We start from the raw sequence: 23,963 nt of genomic DNA on the forward strand, positions 1-23,963 counted from the left end.
GATAAGGTGGGGGGGCAAGGGAAATGAGGAAACTGAAGTCCACATTGATGTCATGACTCAGCACTGTCCTCATGACCTGTCCTACCTGCCAATCTCCCTTCCTATCTATCCGCTCCACCCTCGCCTCTGACCTATCGCCTCCATCCCCACCCCATTCACCTATTGTACTCTTTGCTACCTTCTCCCCAGCACCCCCACCCCCATTTATCTTTCCACCCTGGAGGCTTCCTGCCTCTTTTCCTGATGAAACGCTTTTGCCCGAAACGTCGATTTTCTTGCTCCTCAGATGCTGCCTGACCTGCTGTGCTTTTCCAGCACCACACTGATCTAAACTCTGGTTTCCAGCATCTGCAGTCCTCACTTTTGCCCTGCCAAAAGATAACAGGCATTCTGCTGTTACAAACCACTTTTTCTGAACTCGACCTGCTTCTGGCCTCTAGCCTCTCCTTCTATACATTATAAAAGCTCAACTTGATAAATACTTCAGTCATTATATCACCATGTAACTTATCTCGTAACTGAGCTTAAATTGTATAATTTCTTAGAAATGCTGTTTTGATCCACTGACGAAAAGAACATGGAGATTCTAATCCTTCAAAAGAACATTGGAACAGGAGTAGGTCTTTCAACACATCAAACCTGCTCCACTATTCAATACAATCATAAATTATTGAACATTCCAATGCCTTTTACCTACTCCATCCCATAACCCTTTTACGTCTCTGATATTCAGAAATGATTTGAAAGAAATTCTGGGATTTGCATATTGATCAATCGAAACTTGCTCTTTCATTTTAACTGATGAAAGATTTAAGAGCCACCTTAGGTGTGTTCAATTCGTTCACATGAGTTGTATCACTGTTTGATCTTTTCCATACAAATTCTGTGTCTAAGGTCTTCCTCTCTCACTACCACCTGATGAAGGAACAGCACTCCGAAACTATGTTTTCAAATAAACCCCTTGGACTATAACAGTGTGATTTTTGACCTTGTCCAATCCAGTCCAACACCAGCATCTCTAAATCACATCTATCTTAAACATGTTTAAGGACTGAGCTTCCACATCTCTCGGTGGTAAAGAATTCCAAATGTTCACAACCCTTTGAGTAAAAATAATTCTTCTCATATCAGTCCTAAGTTTTAAATTGTGACTCTGTTTCTAGACTCCTTAACCAGGGTAAACATCTCACCTGCGTCTATCCTGTCTATCCATTTAGATAATTTGTTGGTTTCAATCACATTCTTCGAAACTCTAGAGAATACAGCGATGGTTTGCCCAATTTCTCTTCATGAGACAGTCCCATCAATCCAGTAACAAGTGAACCTTCATGGCACTCCAAGTCCCAAACATCTCAGCCAAATTCTGCCTCCCATGTTCATAATTTCCCTTATCTGAATTTAACACCCCTGCTTCAGATTGAACTACCTCACTTTCAATCATAATGTAAAATTCTATCCCATTGTGATCACCCATCCTGAAGGGTTTTTTTTGGTGCATGTTTATTAATTAGCCCTTTATCATTACATAATAGGAGATCTAAAATAGTTTGTCCTCTAGTCAGCTGCTCGACATACTGCATTTGTAACAGAAACTCATCCAGCAGTTTGTCCTCTCGGCTTTAGTAGTCAGCTTGCTTACCCAGTCTGTAGGTAGATAAAATTCACCCATGATTATCACGTTTCCCATCTCCTGACTAATAGAATCCCCTACACTCCCACTCTTATTTGGTGCTCTATAAATGACTCTAATGTCTGTGCCCCTTGCTGTTTCTTAGTTTCACCCAGACTCCACACATTTTTGTTCTGATCTGAGCTGTTCCCTTACCAATCCCATCATTTATTATTAGTTCATTTCCACTGCCTTATCAATCAAATCTGTCCTTTCTAAATGTTAAATATTCAGTTCTGAGCCGCAGTCACCATGTTTATGCATTTGCAATTCCCTCATATGTATTTATCTTAATTTGTATCTTTAGAACATCTGCTTTGTTATGAATGGTGAACACATTCAAGTAGACAGCCCTTAACTTTCTCCTTTTGACATAATTCTACATTTGAAGCATACTTGATGTGAGGCATTGTTTGTCCTGTCATCCGGTTTTTCAAGCAGCTTTTTGACTTTCTATTGCCAGCGTCACTTTCTTCCAATTCACATTACCCACGTGTTCCCAGTCCTCTGACTAGCTAGTTTAAACCCACCCCAACAGCACTAACGAATTGCGCTGTAAAGATATCTGTCCAAGTACTGTTAAGATGTAATCCTTCTAGTTTATACAGAGCTCATCTGTCCCAGAATTGGTCCAAATGATACATAAATCTGATTCCCTCCCTCCTACATCAGTTCTCCAACCAATCAATCCCGCGTGTTCTTATTTCTACCAATGTGTGGCACTGGGAGTATCATTTAAAAGAATCATTGAATCCCTACAGTGCAGAAAAAGGTCATTTTGCCCATTTAGTCTACACCAACCCTCTGAAGAGCATCGTATCAAGACCCAGTCCCCTATCCTATTCCTGTATTCACCTTGGCTAATCCACCTTGCCTGCACATCCCTGGACACTGTGGGCAATTTCCACTGGCCAATGCACCTATCCTGCACATCTTTGGACCATGGGAGGAAACCAGAGCACTGACAGAAACCCACGCAGATGCAGGGAGAATGTGCAAACTCCACACAGTCACTCAGGAGGAGAAAGTGAGGACTGCAGATGCTGGAAAAGATTCCTGAAGAAGGGCTTATGCCTGAAACGTCGATTCTCCTGTTTCTTGGATACTACCTGACCTGCTGCGCTTTTCCAGCAACACATTTTCAGCACCACACAGTCACTCACCCAAGGTAAGGCAACAGTACAAGATGGAGGACAGGAAAATATTGTGGTTGTAAGAGCTGCTCCTTTTTTGAGGTATTTTAGATGTTGGAGGTGATTTCGTCAAATTTGAGGTACAGTAATTACTACTTTATAAACTGTTCAGTTGTTTTGGAAATTTGGGGAAATAAAATCTAAACAACGGCACTTTGAAAGAAAGTAAGAGAACAAAAGCAGCAACCACATGGTCAGTGTGAGAAAGAGAGAGAGAGAGAGAGAGAGACACAGAGAGAGAGAGAGAGAAAAATACCTAAACTGCTGTCTGACACAGGAGTGAATCTGCACAGTAGCTGCCTTTTCTGTTTGAGTTCAAGTATTTCTGGATATCAAGAGTGCATTTAAGAAAAATTAACAAAAAGTGAAATTCACAGCTGACTGGCTGTAAAGTAACCAGGGGTACATCAGGCTACAGACAATCAATTGTGATAGGGAACTCTTGAGTCAGAGGCACAGACAGACATTTCTGCAGCTGTCATTAAGAAATCAGAATGGTGTGTTGCTTCCCTGATGCCACAATCGGAGAGAGTGCAAAATATTCTTAAAGGGAAGTGGGACCAGCAGGATGCCATTGTACACCTTGGAACTAACGACATGGGAAGGGGCAAGAATGAGATTCTGAAGGGACAATATAGGAAGTTAGGTAGGAATTTAAAAAGGAGGTCCTCGAGAGTAGTAATATCTGGATTACTCCCAGTGCTACAAAGGAGTGAGGATAGGAATAGGAGGATAGACCAGATTAATGTGTGGCTGAGGAGCTGGTGCAAGGAGAAGGGTTCACATTTTTGGAGCATTGGAATTTCTTCTGGGGTTGAAGTGACTTGTATAAGAAGGACGGACTGAACTTGAATTGGAAGGGAACTAATATAAAGGCGGGGAGATTTGCTAGAGTTGCTTGGGAGGATTTAACCTAGTAAGGTTGGGGGGGGTGCCTCAGGGAGACAGTGAGTAAAGAGATCAGTCTGAGACTGGTACAGTTAGGGCAGGCAGGAACAAAGCAGAGAACGAAGTAGGACTGATAAATTAAACTGCATTTATTTCAATGCAAGAGGCCTCACAGGGAAAGAAGATGAACTCAAGGCATGGGTGGGAACATGGGACTGGGATATCATTGCAATTACAGAGACATTGAGTCATAGAGATGTACAGCACGGAAACAGACTCTTTGGTTTAACTCGTTCATGCCAACCAGACATCCCAACCCAATCTAGTCCCACCCGCCAGCACCCGCCCCATATCCATCCAAACCCTTCCTATTCAGGTACCCACCCAGATGCCTTTTAAACGTTGTAATAGTACTAGCATCTACCAATTCCTCTGGCAGCTCATTCCATACACGTACAATCCTCTGCATGGAAAAGTTGCCTTTTAGGTCTCTTTTATATCTTTCCCCTCTCACCCTAAACCTATGCCATCTAATTCTGGACTCCCCTACCACAGGGAAGAGACTTTGTCTATTTATCCTATCCATGCCTCTCATGATTTTATAAACCTCTATAAGGTCACCCCTCAGCCTCCAATGCTCCAGGGGAAACAGCCCTCGCCTATTCAGCCTCTCCTTATAACTCAAATCCTTCAACCCTAGCAACATTTTTGTAAATCTTTTCTGAACCCTTTCAAGTTTCACAACATCTTTCCAATAGGAAGGAGAACAGAATTGCACAGAATATTCCAAAAGTGGCCTAATCAATGTCCTGTATAGCTGCAACAAGACTTCCCAACTCCTGTACTCAATACTCTGACCAAAAAAGGAAAGCATTCCAAACACCACCTTCACTATCCTACCTACCTGCGACTCCACTTTCAAGGAGCTATGAACCTGCACTCCAAGGTCTCTTTGTTCAGCAACATTCCCCAGGACCTTACCATTAAGTGTATAAGTCCTGCTAAGATTTGCTTTCCCAAAATGCAACACCTCGCATTCATCTAAATTAAACTCCATCTGCCACTTCTCAGCCCATTGGCTCATCTGATCAAGATCCCATTGTAATCTGAAATAACCTTCTTTGCAGTCCACTACATCTCCAATTTTAGTGTCATCTGCAAACTTACTAACTATACCTCTTATGCTTACATCCAAATCATTAATATAAATGACAAAAAATAGTGGACCATACTGGTCACAGGCCTCCAGACTGAAAAACAACCCTCCACCACCACCCTCTGTCTTCTACCCTCAAGACAGTTCTGTATCCAACTGGCTAGGTCTCCCTGTATTCCATGAGATCTAACCTTGCTAACCAGTTTCCCATAGGGAATGCTTTACTGAAATTCATACAGATCACGTCCACTGCTCTGCCCTCATCAATACTCTTTATTACGTCTTCAAAAAACTCAATCAAGTTTGTTAGACATGATTTCCCATGCACAAACCCAATTTGACTATGCCCAATCAGTCCTTGCATTTCCAAATACATGGACATCCTGACCCCCAGGTTTCCCTCCAACTTTAGGCTCACCGGTCTATAGTTCCCTGGCTTGTCCTTGCCACCCTTCTTAAACAGTGGCATCACGTTAGCCAATCCAGTGTGAGTCTAGAGACAGTATAGTCCTCTTAGAATGAAAGGAAAGACTGGTAGGTGTAGGTGTAAATGACTAAAGAAATTGAGGGATGGTTAAAAAAAACAAGGGAAGCATAAGTCAGGTATATACAAGATAGATTGAATGAATCCTTAGAAGGGTATAAAGGCAGTAGGAGTACACTTAAGAGAGAAATCAGGAGGGCATATAGGGGACATGAGATAGCTTTGGCAAATAGTGTTAAGGAGAATCCAAAGGGATTTTACAAATACATTAAGGACAAAAGGGTAACTAGGGAGAGAATAGGGCCCCTCAAAGATCAGTAAGGGGGCCTTTGTGTGAAGCCGCAGGAAATGGGGGAGATAATAAACGAGTATTTTGCATCAATGTTTACTGTGGAAAAGGAGATGGAAGACATAGAATGTAGAGAAATAAATGGTGACATCTTGAAAAATGTCCAAATTACAAAGGAGGAAGTGCTGGATGTCATGAAACACATAGAAGTGGATAAATCCCCAGGACCTGATCAGGTGTACCCCAGGACATTGTAGGACGCGATTGCTGGGCCCCTTGCCGAGATATTTGTATCATCGATAGTCACAGCGCAGAGATGGACAGGATTGGCGGTTTAATGTTCCAGGATACACACGCTATAGGAAGGATAAAATGGGGGACAGCGGAGGGTGTGTGTGTGTTAACATTATGGCGTGCTTAGAAAGGATATTGATTGGAATATGTCCACTGAAGATATTTGGGTGGAACTGAGAAATAAAGGGATGATCACCTTATTGGGATTATATTTTAGACCAAACCTCATAGTCAGTAGGAGATTGAGAAACAAATTTCTAAGGAGATCTCAGTTATTTGCAAGAATAATAGGTTGATAATGGTAAGGGTTTTAACTCGACAAACATCGACTGGGACTGCCATAGTGCTGAGGGTTTAGATGGCGAGGACATTGTTAAGTGTGTACAAGAAAATTTTCTGACTCAATATGTGGATGTATCTACAAGAGAAGCTGCAAAACTTTGCCTTCTCTTGGGAAATAAGGCAGGGCAAGTGACTGAGTGGGGGAGCACTTTGGGGCCAGTGACCATAATTCTATTAGTTTTAAAATAGTGATGGAAAACAATAGATAGGATCTAAAAGTTAAAGTTCTAACTGGGAGGAAGGCCAATTTTGACAGTATTAGGCAAGAACTTTCAAAAGTTGATTGGGTGTGGATGTTCTCAGGCAAAGGGATAGCTGGAACATGGGAAGCCTTCAAAAATGAGACAACGACAGTCCAACAGTATATTCCTGTTATGGTGAAAGGCAAGGCTGATCGATGTTGGGAGTGCTGGATCATGAGTGAAATTGAGGTTTTGGTCAAGCAAAAGTAGAAGTCAGAAGGTGGTGGTGGTGGGCTGCTTTTTAGACTGGAAGCCTGTGACCAGCGGATTGCCACAAGGTTCGATGCTGGGTGCAGTGCTTTTTGTTATTTATATAAATGATTTGGATGTGAACATAGGAGGTATAGTTAGTAAGTTTGCTGATGACACCAAAATTGGAGGTGTAGTGGACAGCAAAGAAGGTTACCTCAGATTACAATGGGATCATGATCAAATGGGCCAATGGGCTGAGAAATGGCAGATGGAGTTTTAGATAAATGTGTGGTCATAGAGATGTACAGCATGGAAACAGACCCTTCGGTCCAACGTATCCATGCCGACCAGATGTCCCAACCCAATCTAGTCCCACCTGCCAAGGTGCTGCATTTTGGAAAAGCAAATCTTAGCAGAACTCATACATTTATTGGTAAGGACTTAGGGAGTATTGTTGAACAAACAGACATTGGAGTGCAGGTTCACAGCTCCTTGAAAGTGGAGTCGCAGGTAGATAGGATAGTGAAGAAGGTGTTTGGTATGCTTTCCTTTAATGGTCAGAGTATTCTGTATCAGAGTTGGGAGGTCTTGTTGCAGTTGTATAGGACATTGGTTAGGCCACTTTTGAATATTGCATGTAATTCTAGTCTCCTCCCTATCAGAAGGATGTGGTGAAACTTGAAAGGGTTCAGAAAAGATTTACAACATGTTGCCAGGGCTGGAGGATTTGAGCTATAGGGAGCGGCTGAATAGGCTGGGGCTGTTTTCCCTGGAGCGTCGGATGCTGAGGGGTCACCTTATTGAGGTTTATAAACCACAAGAGGCATGGATAGCATAAATAGACAAAGTCTTTTCCCTGGAGTGGAGGAGTCCAGACTAGAGGGCATAGATTTAGGGTGAGAGGGGAAAGATATAAAAGGGACTAAAGGGGCAACTATTTTATGCAGAGGGTTGTGAGTGTACGGAATGAGCTGCCAGAGGAAGTAGTGGAGGCTGGTACAATTGCAGTATTTAAAAGGCATCTGGATGGGTTTTTGAAAGGTAGGGTTTAGAGAGTTTTGGGCCAAGTGCTGGTGGGTGGGACTAGATTAGATTAGGATATCTGGTCAGCTTGGACGAGTTGAACTGAAAGATCTGTTTCCATACTGTACATCTCTATGTCTCTGTGACTCTACGAAGCACATGTCAGGTATGGACAGCAGAGATCAAGTGAATTTTTAGAAACATATAAAGGCAATAGGATTATATTTAAGAGGGAAATCAGACGGGCATATAGAGGACATGAGATAGCTTTGGCAAATAAGGTGAAGGAGAAACTAAAGGGATTGTATGAACACATTAAGGACAATAGGGTAACTAGGGAAAGAATAGGACTCCTCAAAGATCAACAAGGCAGCCTTTGTGTGGAACCATAGGAAATGGAGGAGATACTAAACGAGTACTTTGCGTCATTGTTTATTGTGGAGATGGACATGGAAGATACAGAATGTGGAGAAATAGATGGTGACATCTTGAGAAATAGCCATATTACAGAGGATGTCTAACAGTGCTAGATGTATTAAAATGCAGAAAGGTGAAGAAATGCCTAGGACATGATCAGGTGTACCCTAGAACTCTGTGGGAAGCTAAGGAAGTTGTTGCTTTGCCCTTTGCTGGGAAATTTGTATCATCAGTAGTCACAGGTGAGGTGCCAGAAGACGGGAGATTCACTAATGTGATGCCACTATTTAAGAAAGCTGGTAAGAAAAGCCAGCGAACCATACACTGGTGACCCTGACATCGGTGATGGGCAAGTTGTTGGAGGGACTCCTGAGGGACAGGATGTACATTTATTTGGAAAGACAAGGACTTATTAGGGATAGTCAACATGGCTTTGTGCGTGGAAATCATGTCTCACAAACTTGATTGAGTTTTTTTGAAATAGTAGCGAAGAGGATTGTTGAGGGCAGAGCAGTAGATGTGATCTATATGGACTTCAGTAAGACATTCGACAAGACTAATAGTAGACTGGTTTGCAAAATTAGATCACATGGAACAAAGGAGAGCTAGCCATTTGGATACAGAATTGGCTGTAAAGTAGAAAACAGAGGGTGGTGGTGGAGGAGAGTTGCTTTTCAGACTGGAGGCCTGTGACCAGTGGAGTGTCACAAGGATTGGTGCTGGGTGCACTGCATTTCGTCATTTTAAATAAATGATTTGGATGTGAACAGAGGAGGTATAGTTAGTAAGATTGCAGATGACACCAAAATTGGAAGTGTAGTGGACAGCGAAGAAGGTTACCTCAAAATATAACAGGAGCTTGATCAGATGGGCCAATGGGCCGAGGACTGACTGATGGCGTTTAATATGAGGTGCTGCATTTTGGTAAGGTGAATCAGGACAGGATCAACACATTTAATGATAAGGTCCTGGGGAGTGTTGCTGAACAAAGAGACCTTGGGGTGCAGATTCATAATTCCGTGAAAGTGGAGTTGCAGGTAGATAGGATAATGAAGCAGGCATTTGGTATATTTGGTATGTTTGTCTTTATGGGTCACTGACTTGAGTATAAGAGGTGGGAGGTTATGTGCGGCTGTACAGGACATTGGTTAGGCCACTTTTGAAATATTGTGTGCAAATATTTCCTCCTATAAGAAAGATGTTGTGAAACTTGAAAGGGTTCAGAAAAGATTTACAAAGACGTTGCCAGGATTGGAAGGTTTGAGCTCTTTAGAGAGGCTGAATAGGCTGGGGCTGTTTTCCCTGGAGTGTCAGAGGCTGAGGGGTGACCTTATAAAGGTTTATAAAATCGTGAGGTACATGGATCAGATAAATAGACAAGGTCTTTTCCCTAGGTTGGGCGAGTCCAGAACTAGAGGGCATAGGTTTAAGGTGAGGGGAACAATTTAAGAGAGACCTAAGGGGCTGCTTTTTCACACAGAGGGTAGTGTGTATATGGGGAATGAGCTGTCAGAGGAAGTGGTTGAGGCTGGTACATTACAACATTTAAAAGACATCTGGATGTGTATATGAATAGGAAAGGTTTAGAGAGCTATGGGTCAAGTGTTGGCCAATGGGACTAGATCTGGTTGGTATGGACGAGTTTGACTGAAGAGTCTGTTTCCGTGCTGTACATCTCTATGACTCTATGACACTGAGCCCACCATGCTGTCCGATGTAATCCTGAGGTTACTGTTCTTAAAATCCTGCTTCTTAGATTTGAAGTAATTGAGAAATAAATTGGTTTAAGGACATCGTCCCTTTTTCCTGCCTATTTTGTTGGTACGAGTGTGAACTACACTTCTGGCTAATTCCGCTCTCTTTCCCCCCCCACGGAGGCAACTCACAATCCTGCATTACTTTTGATGATAGAGAAACGTCTGACTATCCCCTGACTCTAGAAATTCCTGTTATTCTTCTTCCTCTCCCATCCAGTTGAGACGTTCATGGTACCACAGACTTGGCTCTTGATGCACACTCCCAAGGAACCATCCATCTTAGCAGTTTCCAAAACAGAATAACAATTAGTAAGTACAATAGGCTCTGGGGACACCTGTTCTGCTGCCTGTTATACTTTCACAGAATTGAAGGAACTTAAGGCAAAATCTATCCCATTAAAAAGCAAGAACACACCTAGTCAGTGAGAACACACCAGGATAGAAATAAGATGAAACTAAAGTAAAATGTATGAACTGAGTACAAAAAGAGGAAAATTAAAAGGGAATATGATTAGGTTCGGAAAGCAAAACATAATTAGCAGAGCGAAAAAGGAATTACAAAATCAAGTTATCGTGGAATTTTAAATAGTGAAGTACTCCTATTAATACAAAAATTACAAAACAGAAAATAGGATAGGTTAGGACTTCTAAGAACTATGTACGATAAACTCCCGGAACTGCTGGCAGGAGTTTCCTCCAATGGTGATGGCTAGCACGAGGGGAGCTTTAAATTAAGGGGTGATAGATATAGGACAGATGTCAGAAGTAATTTCTTTACCCAGAGAGTAGTAGGAGCATGGAACGCACCTCCTGCAACAGTTGTAGACTCACCAACTTTAAGGGCATTTAAGTGATCATTAGATTAACATATGGATGAAAATGGAATAGTGTAGGATAGATGGGCTTCAGGTTGGTTCCACAGGTTGACACAACATCAAGGGCTGAAGGGCCTGTAATGGGCTATAATGTTCTATGCTCTATGAGTACTAAATAATTACTTTGCCCAGAGACTTATCAGGGAAACTACCATGGTTGACTGAACATTAGAAAAAGAGATCTAAAAGGATATAAAAACACAGATAGGAAGTGTGGAAAGAATTGATAAATTAATTAGAGAAGATAAAACCCTACTGTAGACAGATTGTCTCCATGTATATTAGAGAAAATTAGGGAGGAGATGGCAGAGGCACTAGAGTCATAGAATCTTACTGTACAGAAGGAAGTAATTTGGCCCATTATGTCTGTAGCCGCTCCTGACAGAGTTAGTCTATCTCTGTAAACTTCCTATCCAGCCCTAATTCTATAAACTTCTAAATTCATCACTTTCAAATATATATTCAGTGCTCTTTTGAAAATATAATACCTTTGTAAAACTTAAACAGTAATTAGAAAAGGAAGAGTGTCTGAGGACTGGTGGACAGGAGATGTCATCCCTATATATATAAAACAAGATATGGTCATGATGTCAGATAAAGAGCGATGAGAGGAACACCAACCTAAACCTGTTGTGCTGATGGGCCTGTTTCTGTTCAGTAACTAGATTGTAATCCCAAGAAAGGGTTGCAGCTTGTAGGTAAACTCACCACAAATCACGTTTAATTCGGCTACTTATTAAGAAATCTCACAGACAATCAACTGCTGAAACAATGACTTGAAGTTTATTGCATGTAGCAACCAAAATAAGACCCCTCAAGTAAGCCTCAGAACTTGGCTCTTATCCAAATTAACGATGGAATCTGGCCATGATTTCACCCATGGGAAGTGAAATGGAAGTGTTAAGGGTTCAATATTTGTACAGTGTTGTTGTTCAAAGTTCTGTTACTAACTTGTTCTAGTGTTTGATTTTTATGCAATTTTCTCTCTTTCACATTTATGGTATGACATTATTGATATTAAAGTAGATTCTTTCCTCCCCAGCATAGGTTATTCTTTCGGAGACCTCAAGTGTGTAACTTGCCTTCAGTATCAGAAGTAGCTCTCCTGTTCTTTGATTCAATCAGGATTAGCTGTTTGTTTAAATTACAGCTTTGCCTACAATTAGCTCCTTAAATTCTTCTGCAGGCAATCCTTGTGCTTTGTGGCAAAAAAGTATCCAATTTATAAGGCAGGTGTTGAAGCAGTTGTTATCTCCTTTCTGCCAGGAAGCAGATTGTTGGTTCATCTTGCTTCTTACAGGGGATGGTTAATTCACATGTTGCTTTCAGTCTCTGTGTAACAGCTTGTCTTTCTCCCTTGCATCTCAAGAAACAGTTTATTCCAGATAGAATTATTGTTGATTCTTTCAAGTATCACAGTTTATCTTTGATCGATCCATGAACTTACTAAAGTTTACAAGCTGATGGAGGTTGCCAGTTGTGCTCCTACTGCTGCATTTTTGCTTTTGTATCATGTGTGTTGCTGCTTCTTGTAGCAAGAGCTTAACATAGATGATCACACTCCCCAAAGGGTATCATCCTCCCCAAAGGGTAAAGGGTATCATCCTCACAGTTCTCTGTAACTGCTCTTGAAACCGAAAATAAACCTTTCAAAATGCATCACTTAAAGTTGTCCGAATTAAATTTCTATCTGCTATTTCTCCACTCACGTCTCCTGCCTATCCATATTCTGCTGTATCCCCCGGCAATTCTCCTCACTCTCTGCAGCTCCCCCAATCTTTGTGTCATCCACAAATGTACTAATCAGACCACCTATATTCTCCTCCAAATCATTTATATTACAAACAACAGCATTCCCAACATTAATCCCTGTGGCACATCACTGTTCACAGATCCTCATACAGAAAAACACCCTTCTATTGGTACTCTGCGTCTTCTATGACCAAGTCAGTTTTGTAACCATTTTAGCAACTGACCACACATCACATGTGACTTCACCTTCTGTATCAGTCTGCCATGAGGCTGTTGTCCGAGTTTTACTGCACTATATCTATATTCCAATGCCTTTAATATGTGGTTATAGTAGCTGAGTTAATAAAGCAGCACTCAAACACATGCAGATTTGTGTGATAATGCAATGTTCACAGACTCTCACATTTTAGACAAAACAAATAATGTATGATAAAATCCTGGGTTGTAATTGCAATGTGCATACTCTTATCATGAGGACATCTAGTACTCCATTCCCAAAGTGAACATATAATGCATTTTAAACATTCTCAGTTGGTGAGCTCCTGCTCCATTACTGAGACTCAAGCAAAATCTATGCAGGACTGAGGGATGGCTGTATTGTTGAAAATGATGTATTTTTAAACCAAATGGATTAATGTAAAAGATCCCACATTACAACATGAAGAAGTGGACAGTTCGCCCCAGTGCCCTGGCCAGGATTTATCCCTCAATCAGCAACTTAAATAATGAGCTTGTTCATTTATTTAATTAGGCGAAGGTGAGGACTGCAGATGCTGGAGATTAGAGTTGAGTGTGTGGTGCTGGAAAAGCACAGCAGGTCAGGCAGCATCCGAGGAGCAGGAGAATCTATGTTTCAGGCAAAAGCCCTTCATCAGTCATTCCTGATGATGAACTTTTGCTGGAAACTTCGATTCTCCTGCTCCTCAGATGCTGCCTGACCTGCTGCACTTTTCCAGCACCACACTCATGACTCATTTAATTCATTGTCATCTGTGAGTATTTGATAAGTACAAATTCATTAAAGTGACTCCCCACATCATGGCACTTAGAGTCATAAAGTCATAAAGATGTACAGCACAGAAATCCTTCAGCATAACTCGTCCATGCCAACCAGATATCCTAAATTAATCTTGTCCCATTTGCCAGCATTTGGCCCATGTCCCTCTATCCAGATGTGTTGTAAATGCTGTAATTGTACCATCCTTCACCAGTTCTCCTAGAAGCTCATTCTGTACAGGCACCATACTCTGTGGAAAAAGTTACCCTTTAGGTCACTTTTAAATCCTTTGCTCTTGCCTTAAACCTTTGCCCTCTAGTTTGAACTGCCCCACCCCAGGGAAAAGACCTTGTCTATTTACCATATTCATGCCCCTCTTGATTTTATAAACCTCTATAAGGTCACCCCTCAGCCTCCGATGCTCCAGGGAAAAGACCTTGTCTATTTACCCTATTCATGCCCCTCTTGATTTTATAAACCTCTATAAGCCTCCGACGCTCCAGGGAAAACAACCCCAGCCTGCTTAGCCTCCAACCCTGGCAACATCATTGTAAATCTTTTCTGAACCCTTTCAACTCTAATAGCATCTTCCTATAAGAGGAAAACTAGAACAACATGCAAGAGCCCTAACCAATGTCCTGCACAGCTGCAACATGCCCTTCCATCCTCATATTTAATGCACTGACCAATAAAGACAAACATACCAAACACCTTATTCATTGTCCTATCTACCTGAAACTCCACTTCCAAGGAATTATGAATCTGCATCCCAAGGTCTCTTTGTTCAGCAACACTCCCCAGGACCTTACCATTAAGTGTATTGGTCTTGCCCTGATTTGCCTTTCCAAAATGCAGCACCTCACATTTGTCTAAATTAAACACTCCTCAGCCCATTGGCCCATCTGATCAAGATTCTGTTGTAATCTAAGGTAACTACCTTTGCTGTCCATTACGCCTCCAATTTTGGTGTCATCTGCAAACTTATCTATCCCTCCTATATTCCCATCTAAATCATGTATATAAATGACAAAAAGCTGTGGACCGAGTACCGATCCTTGTGGTACACCACTGGTCGCAAGTCTCCAGTCTGAAAAGCAACCCTCCTCATTTATTTCATTGTCATCCGTGAGTGTTTGATATGTAAAAATTCTCTGAAATGACTCCCTACATTAGAGCACTTGTAAACCATTTCATCAGGTATCCAACAGACATGGTCAGCATTGTCTAAAGGTGTCTCCTATCTCATCATTCAAAGGAACCAATTCACTATGTGTGAGAGTTCAGCAACTGAGTGAATACATTGCCCATAGAACCCATTGGCTTTACGAGCCTTCCATAGGACTGTCTATCCAAACCCAAAACATGACCAAAGCCAGCGACAGCAACTGGCTTGGATTTATATTGGGCCTTTTGGTTATAGCCATTAAAATGGTAGTTCTAGTTTCTGGATATTCTGGCAAGATCCCATTGATGGTGTTCCCCTATTTGTCCTGGCAAGATATTGGTGCTGGCATAATTCTCTCTAGTTTATTTTGAAGTGCATTGACAATTTACTTAAGTGTGTGGTCCCTTTAAATCTTTTAGTGCAGCAACACAAGATATCTTAAAGGGATGGCCTGTGTTGACAGCTTCAGGTTGCTGTGCCATTTACATGATGGGATTTTACTGATGGGCTTTCAGCTTGAGCTGCTACTGTCCTCGTGGTGATAGTGCTTCCACAACAGAGACAGGGAAAGAATTCCAGCCTGTTCTCCCCGCTATCTGGTTAACATTTGAGTTACAGCCATCTAATGTAGGGCCACAAGTTGGAGCCAAAACAATAACTGGGAAGATCTAATTATACTTTAACAGCAGCACAGCAGAACTCTACCGGAACTGTTGTGATGTCGTGAAACTCCCAAGCTCAAGTCCCATATCCCAAGACTTAGTCCCCATGGAAGGGGTGTTCATGACCTGGTTAATTGGGTTGATTATAAGGATAATCCTTCACTACCTCCCCAACTACTCCCCAAAACAGAAAAGAAGATGTTACATGTGCCTAACTGAAAAGCTGCAGAGGAGCCCTCTAACCTTCTGCTCTCTGAATGATCAATGCTCAGTAAAGAATTCAGTTTTCCCTTTACTGTCCCCAACCTCAATGCATTTCATGCACAAGATGATGTTAAACTCTCTTTCCATCCTCTTTGCCTCTGTGCCCATTTCTTTCAACAGGAGCCCTCTCCAATAGGTTCCCACTCCCCTGGACCTTTATGCTTGATCTCTGTCAAGGGGAATTGTCAACGTGACATATTTTCTTGCTCCCCTTACACACTCTAACCTGCCTTTGTCTGAACACGGTTCAATTCTCTCAGTTCTAACCTTGATGTTGTGATTAAACCTACTGATAGGAATAGTGCTATTGTCATCTGGCACACTGCCCCCCGCCCCCCCCCCCCCACCCCCACCTTGCAAATGCTGAGAGCCAACACGCAGCCATTTCCTCTTATGTCCCCCTGTGGATCATGACCCCGCTACTGAATGTCAAGGTGTTGTTTCCAGGGCTGTCATGGACTTATCTTCTCCCCACCTTCCAGAAACCCCGCACAGCCCACTTCTACCTCCTTCCCAAAATCCATAAACAGCACTGCCCTGGTAGACACATTGGTTCTTGAAAACATAGAAACATAGAAGATAGGAGCAAAAGGAGACCATTCAGCCCTTTGGGTATGCTCCACCATTCACCATGGTCATATCGGATCATCCAATTCAATAGCCTAATCCTACTTTCTCCCCATAACCTTTGATCCCATTCGTCCCAAGTGCTATATCTAGCTGCCTTTTGAATATATTCAATGTTTTGACATCAAATACTTCCTGTGGTAATGAATTCCACAGGCTCATCGCTCTTTGGGTGAAGAAATGTCTCCTCATCTCCATCCTAAACGGTCCACCCCAAATCCTCAGACCGTGACACCTGGTTCTGGGCACACCCATCAGCAGGAACATCCTCCCTGCATCTACCCTTTTTATATGTCTCTGAGATTCCCTCCTCATTCATCTGGACTCCAGCAAAAACAATCCTAACCTAGTCAATTTCTCCTCATACATCAGTCCCGCCATCCCCGGAATCAGCCTCGTAAACCTTTGCTGCACTCCCTCGAGAGCAAAAGCATCCTTCCTCAGAAAAGGAAACCAAAATTGCACACAATATTCTAGGTGTGGCTTCACCAAGGCCCTGTATATAACTGCTCCTGTGCTCAATCTCTTGCAATGAAGGCCAACATACCATTTGCCTTCTTTATCGCCTGCTGCACCTGCATACTTACCTTCAGCAACTGATGCACAAGGACACCCAGGCCCTGCTGCACTCTTCCAATTTACAGCTATTTAAGTAGTAATCTGCCTTCTTGTTTTAGTCTGCCCCACTGAACTTCACCATCCATCTGGATGGTTTGAAGGCTCTCTGCCTTCCTTGATAGAAGGTTTACACAGTCTCCATCCATTATCTCCTTTAATGCCTGAGCCTGTTCTCAGTTTGAACAGTTTCTTCTTTAACTCATCTCACTCCCTCACAGACAAATGTGTAGCTACAGCTACCCGTGTGTCCCAGTTTTACCTGTCTCTTTGTGGGGCTAATGGAAAGTTCGTCGTTCCAATCCTACTCGTGCCCGCACCTACAACTCTATCTTGAGTATGCCTATGACATTATCAGTGCTGCACCCTTGTCTGGAAATTGAATAAATTGAGAGTTTTGCTTCAAATTCCCACCCTGTCACCTTCACCTGGTCCATCTCTGATTCTTTTGTTCCGTTTCCACTTCTGGGGATAGGATGGCCAATGATATCCGTTACAAAGTCACCGATTCCCATACTTACTCTAGTTGTACATCTGCACCTACTGCTTCCAACAAGGACTCCATTCTATTCTCCTAGTATCTCCACTTCAGTCACATCTGTTCCAAAAGATTCCACTTCCAACAGATGCACCACCATGTCCTCCGTCATCTTCAACTGAAGACAAAGGGCTGCATAACTCTTGAGCCATTTATAATACTTTGGCACTGGCACCTTCCCAGAACAATGATACGGATCAATTTGTCCTCACTTTCTCCCTCATGTTCTCCATTTTCAAAAGATGGTTCTCCACCATTTCCGCCAAAACCAACAGCTTGCCACCCCCAAGTACATCTTCCCTTCCCCTCCCTTAACAGCATTTCACAGGGACCATTCCCTCTATGACACCCAGGTGTACCCCTCGATCACTCCTAGTCCTGCCCCTCCCCAGCTCTATGGCACCTTCCCATGCAATTGCAGAAGGTGTAACACTTGCCTTTTACCTCTTCTCTCTTTAGTGTCCAAGACCCCAAACATATCTTCCAAGTGAAATAGCAATTTATTTATACTTATTTCAATCTAATCTGTGACATTTATTGCTCATACTGCGGTCTCCTTTACCTTCATGAGACCAAATGCAGACTGGATGACTGTTTTGCCAAACACCTGTGCTCTGTTTGTAAAAATGACCCCAACTTTCCATTTCAATGGAACGTGTTGCTCTTGTGCTATGATTTCTGCCTCAGTGTTTCAGTGTAGCCCAATACAAGCCAGAGGAATGATACCTTCTTTTCTGTTTAGGCACTTTGGAAATCAACAACTTGTGACCATGAACACTGTCCTCCATTTAGATTACATCTACCCCTCCCCACCATTTCGTTTGCACGGTTTGTTCTCAGCAAAGCCAACCTATTTTTGACTATTGATAGCTATTATTAACACCTATTTTGCATTGACATCACTCCTTTCCTATCATTGGCACTCACATCTTTCTTTTGCTCTGGATACCTTCACCCACTGTTCCATATACCACTCCTCCCCTTTGCCAACAACAACATTAAAAAAATCATTTAGCCCCATTCAATTCTGAAGAAGTCGTTGAATTCAAACCATTCACTCTGTTTCTCTCTCCAAAGATGCTGCCGGACTTGCTGAGTTTCTCCAGTACTTTCCGTTTTTATTTCAGACCTCCAGCATCCTCAAAATTTTGCTTTTATTTGGTGGGGAGTGTTTGGTATATAAAAAACAATTTTAAATTAAGTGGAAAAAAAATCAAGAGGTAGGCCTTCACCAAACTAAAGATTTGACTCGAAATGGAGTAAACCTTCATTTGATTTGATCTATCTTTTTTCGGTTCCTGTGATTGGTTGCCTGGATTGGACTGATGTGGAAACGTTAACTAATGCATGGGCTTATGAATAAATCACTTGTAACTGTTGCAACAAAATATTATTGTTAATGTGGGATGTAAGCTTACTACTTTGCAGTTTCTTACTGTGAATTTATATTTGAATGCATCAGAGGAGTGGCAGGTGATTGAGAAAGTATGGAAGGCTCCCAATTCTTCTCTGTAATAGGGCGCCAAGATTATTAATTCAATTGAGTGCATCCAACTGAAGGGAAACCATACCCCTGAGACCAACTACAGTTTTAATTGCAAACTGCCTATCATAAAGGGCTTGTCTTCTCGAGGTTTAACCTGCAAACTGTTCAGCTGGGAGTGGTAGGGCGGGGGAGGTAACAGGAGAGCTCCAATTACAGAGTTGATTTGTTTAGATTCTCATCTCTAATTGTAGCTAAAGGCCTTTTCGGCTCTACAGTTGCTTTTTGTTTTAATTTGCTCCCTGTTCAGCTCTAATCTTTGTAGACCTGCATTGTTGGACACTCCGCCCTATGCCCTTGCTCAATCCTAGTGTTTACTGCAGTACCAAATGTGAAAAATCAATGCAATCAGTGGTTTCTGTCATTGCTAGCCAAAATTTCAAGTTGTACTAGTTTTCTATTCAAGTGGCATGTTGGACATAAACACCAGAGGGGGCAACGATGTGACTGTATCAATGTTACTGTTCTGGCAATCTATAGCCTGAATTATTACTTCACAGTGAGTTCAAATCTCACTATGACTGATGGGGAAATTAAAAATTCAATTAATTAAATATGTCTGGACTAAAATACTAGTCTGCTTAATAATCATGACACTAATTGATTTATTAACTCTTCAGACTCATTGAGTTCATAGTGTCATAAAGTTATACCTCGGAAACAGACCCTTCGATCCAATTCATCCATGCAGACCAGGTATCCTAAACCAATCTAGTCCCATTTGCCACACTTTAGTCCATATCCCTCTAACTCTTCCTATTCATGTACCCATACAGATCTCTTTTAAATGTTGTAATTGTATCCACCTCCATCACCGCCTGTGGCAGCTCATTCCATACACACCACCCCCTCTGTGGAAAAGTTGCCCCTCAGGTCCCTTTTAAATCTTTCCTCTGTCACCTTAAATCTATTCCCTTTAGTTTTGGATTCCCCTACCCCTGAAAAACATCTTGGCTATTCACCCTCTCCATGCCCTTCATGATTTTATAAACCTCTATAAGATCACCCCTTAGCCTCTGACACTCCAGGAAAAATAACCCATCCATTCACCATCTTCCTGTTGCTCAAACTCTCCACTTCTGGCAGTATCCTTGTTAATCTTTTCTGCACCCTTTCAAATTAAACAATATCTTTCCTGTAGCAGGGAGACCAGAACTGAGGCCAGTATTCCAAAAGTGCAACATGATATCCCATCTCCAATACCCAGTACACGTACGACCAATGAAGGTATATGTACCAAATGCCTTCTTTAAGCATCCTGTCTATTTGTGAGTCCACTTTCAAGGAACTATAAACTTGCACCCCGAGGTCTTTTGGTTCAGCAACATTAACTGTAATAAATGCTAGCCTAGATAGCATCCCATGCATGAATAATTTTTAAAAAGGAAGCACTATCAAATCTTTCTGGGCAGTTAAGAGTCAACGACATTGCTGCGGGTGTGGACTCCAGACCAGATAAGGATGGCAGTTTCCTTCCCTAAAGGACATTAGGGAATCAGGTTGTTTTTTGTTGACAAAATCAGTCAACGAATTCACGGTCACCATTAGGCTCTTACTTCCAGATTTTCCTCACTTTCAAATTCCACTATCTGCCACGGCGGAATTCGAACCTGTGTCCCCAGAACATGTCCCCAGAACATTACCCGGGTCTCTGGACTGACAATGTGGAGATGGATTAGTCACTTTTCACTGCTCTGGAGAACTCGTGCCTTGTATCACTGCTTTTAACTGGAAGGGGCGTGTGGGTAATTTGTGCACTGGTTTATTGCCAATTCTTTGTTTCCCAGGTCCAGCAATTGCTTAGGATATAACCAAAGTTGCTTTTAGAATTGGCCAATTGAGTGGGTTCTGTGCCTGCTGTTGGTGAGTGTAAAGGAATGACGGTGCCTTTCTCCTACAGGAAGACCAAGTGAAATGGGCTACCACTTGAGCCGTCACCAGCCGCTACAGTACGAGCCGAGACCTTCGCACCTGAAGGGCCGAAAGCGGAACCAAGGGCCTTACCTCAGCGGGACGTGGAGCTTTGCGGACGCTTCCTACAACCGGGTTAACATCAACACGGCCACCGAGGAGGAGCTGATGACCCTGCAGGGCATCAACCGGACCCTGGCGCACAACGTCGTGGTTTACCGCCACAAGATCGGCGGCTTCCGCAAAGTCGAGGACATGGCTTTGGCGCCGGGGGTAGGGGCTGCGAGGCTCCAACAGATCCGGCCGGAGATCTGCGTGAGCAGCCGCGGCTCCTCGCAGCCGGCGGGCAGCCTGTCGAGCTTCGACCTGCTGTCTTCCACCCGAGTGGACGTCAACGTCGCCTCGGAGCAGCAGCTCGTGGCGTCGCTGGGCATCGCACAGGATCTCGCGCAGCGGATCGTCCGTTACCGCGCCCTGCACGGGCCTTTCAAGCACGTGGACGGCCTGCTTCAGGTGGACGGCCTGGACGGGCCTTTGCTGAGCGCGATCAGACCCAAACTCAGCGTCTCCTTTCCCAGGCTGGCTCCCTCCCATTCGTGTGCCCGGCTGGGCGACAGGCCCAAACCAATGTCCTCTTACTACAGCCTGCAGGACCTCAGCCTGAGCCACGGCACTTGCGATCGGTTCACTCCGGTTTGGAACCCGGCTGAGGAGGCCTTCACAGGGATTTTTGACGGGAGGAAGGTAGTCCGTATTGGCACTTGGAACCTGCACAGCCTCACGTTGGACAAGATCAATAATCCGGGAGTGAGGGAAGTCATCTGCTTGACACTGCTGGAAAATGGGTTCGTCACAACTTCACTCACTTGCAGAATTACATTAGTTCTGACTATTTGGTCCAGTTGCCACTTAGAGTCATACAGAACGAAAACAGAGCCTTCGGTCCAACTCGTCCATGCTGACCAGGTTTCCTAAACTGAACTAGTATTATTTGCCAGCATTTGGCCTTTATCTCTCTAAATCTTTTTCCTATCCATGTACCCACCCATCCACATGCCTTTTAAATTTTACAATTATACCAGCCACCACCGCATCCTCTTTCAGCTCATTCCATACACACAGCACCCTCTGGGGAAAAAAAAAGTTGCCTTCAGGTGCCTTTTAAATCTTTCCCCTCTCACCTTAAAAGTATGCCCTCTAGTTTTGGACTCCCCTACCATGGGGAAAAGACCTTGACTTATCTAGACCCTCATGATTTTGTAAACCACTATAAGATCATCCCTCTGCCTCTGGCGCTCCAGGGAAAAATATTCCAGCCTATCCAGCCCCTCCTTATAACTCAAACCATCCAGACTTGAACCTCCTGCACCCCCCTTCCCACTCTTCTTCTCACCCCATCAGCCTAACCTTCCAAATAATTCTTCTCCATGAGGAGTATGTCTATATTCCCCTTTAATGCGTCAATTCCCTCAGAACAGGAACCTGGAATTTCCAGAAGGTTTCTCCTGAATGGACTTAGAGTACTGCCCGTAGTTGCTTAACTTGGAGAACCAGAATGGGCAGTGTGGAATTGAGTTCAGTCTGAGGGAGAATCTGGAAGAATAACTCTGGCTCAGGAAATGGGATTGTGTAGCTGGCAGGAGGTCGTGATTCCCTAAATTGTTCACAGGATTCCTTTCACAAAACAGGCCTGCTGGTCAAATCTGGTCTGGTCTCACCTCCTCCACATTTTATATGGCTGGCTCTGAGCTGCTTTCTGAGGTGACCCAGTATGTCTTTTGAGGAGAAATTGAGTAGATTGAGACTAAACTGATTGGAATTTAGAAGAATGAGGGGTGAATCTTATATAAACAAGTAAAATTATGAAGGCAATAGATAAGAAAGAAGCAGGGGTGTTATTTCCACTGGCAGGTGAAACTAGAACTAGGGGGCATTGCTTCAAAATAAAATGGAGCACATTTAGGACTGAGTTGAGAAGGAACGTCTTCACCCCAAAGGGTTGTGAATCTGTGGAATTCCCTGTCCACTGAAGCAGTTGAGGCTATCTCGTTGAATGTTTTTAAGGCAAAGATGGATGGATCTTTGAACAGTAAAGGAATTAAGGGTTTTGGTGAGCAGATGGATAACTGGAGCTGAGTCCACGGAAAGATCAGCTATGATCTTGCTGGATGGCGGAGCAGGCTCAAGGGGCCAGATGGTATACTCCTGCTCCTATTTCTTTCTTAAATTCCTAAGTCATTTGGATGAGATTGGCAGTAAATCCCAGGTTGATGCCCACATCCCAAATAAAAAAAATCTTCCACACAATTTTAGTAGAAACCCTGTTGAAGTAAGGTGATAAGCACCTTTATCATCAACAGATAATAAGAAATGAATAGAAAGATCACCCAAGCTGCTCTCTATTACAGCAGCTGATCTACTCTCACCCTCTCCGCGCTGCCACAGAAGTTAAATATCATCCACACCATCCCCATTAGTTTCATCATAGCCTTAACATCAGTTATGAACAGATTTTTTCGATTTTTGTTTTCAGCTAATTTCCCAGAATGACTTTCCACCCAGTCAGTGAAAGACACCTTGGGAATTATATTATTGTTTCAAAACTGAATACAGATAGAAGTTGGTGATTGAGTTTGGAAAGAACCAATCAAGGTGAAAAACAGAAGGACATAATTTTAAAATGCCCCAAATGTGAATGATTTTTCTAAATAAAAGCTCTCTGGAAAGAAAAGGGTAAATAAATATTTGGTTACCTAACACCTTATCATGCGATCAAAATGTCTAAATCAAACTAATTTCCTATAATTGTTGAGGTGTAAACCAATGTAACAGTCATACCACACGAACCAACATCTGTCGAGAATGTGGTGCTGGAAAAGCACAGCAGGCCAGGTAGCATCCAAGGAGTAGGCGAACCAACGTTTTAGACATAAGCCCTTCATCTGGAATGAGGCTTGTGGGACGTGGTGCTGAGAGATAAATGGGAGGGGGGTGGGGTAGCTGAGAATGAGATAGGTAGATCAAGGTGGGGGAGAAGGTGATCATTTGGAGAGGAAGGTGGAGCAGAT

General features: G+C 42.9%; 1 protein-coding gene across 3 annotated transcripts in view; it reads left to right on the forward strand.

Annotated features, from left to right (window-relative positions):
* Positions 1-23,963, forward strand: part of LOC122558569 (endonuclease/exonuclease/phosphatase family domain-containing protein 1-like) — a 63,686-nt gene that overhangs the window by 2,466 nt on the left and 37,257 nt on the right. The window contains exons 2-3 of one of the 3 annotated variants that reach the window (XM_043707315.1): positions 10,164-10,255; positions 20,885-21,740. In XM_043707315.1, the coding sequence (XP_043563250.1) occupies positions 20,899-21,740 (842 nt within the window). In that variant the 5' untranslated portion in view covers positions 10,164-10,255; positions 20,885-20,898. Of the gene's footprint in view, positions 1-10,163; positions 10,256-20,799; positions 21,741-23,963 lie in introns of those variants that run through there. The other 2 variants (XM_043707313.1, XM_043707314.1) reach the window with 2 other exon arrangements.

Source organism: Chiloscyllium plagiosum, chromosome 17, assembly GCF_004010195.1.
Source record: "Chiloscyllium plagiosum isolate BGI_BamShark_2017 chromosome 17, ASM401019v2, whole genome shotgun sequence".
NCBI lineage: Eukaryota > Metazoa > Chordata > Chondrichthyes > Orectolobiformes > Hemiscylliidae > Chiloscyllium > Chiloscyllium plagiosum.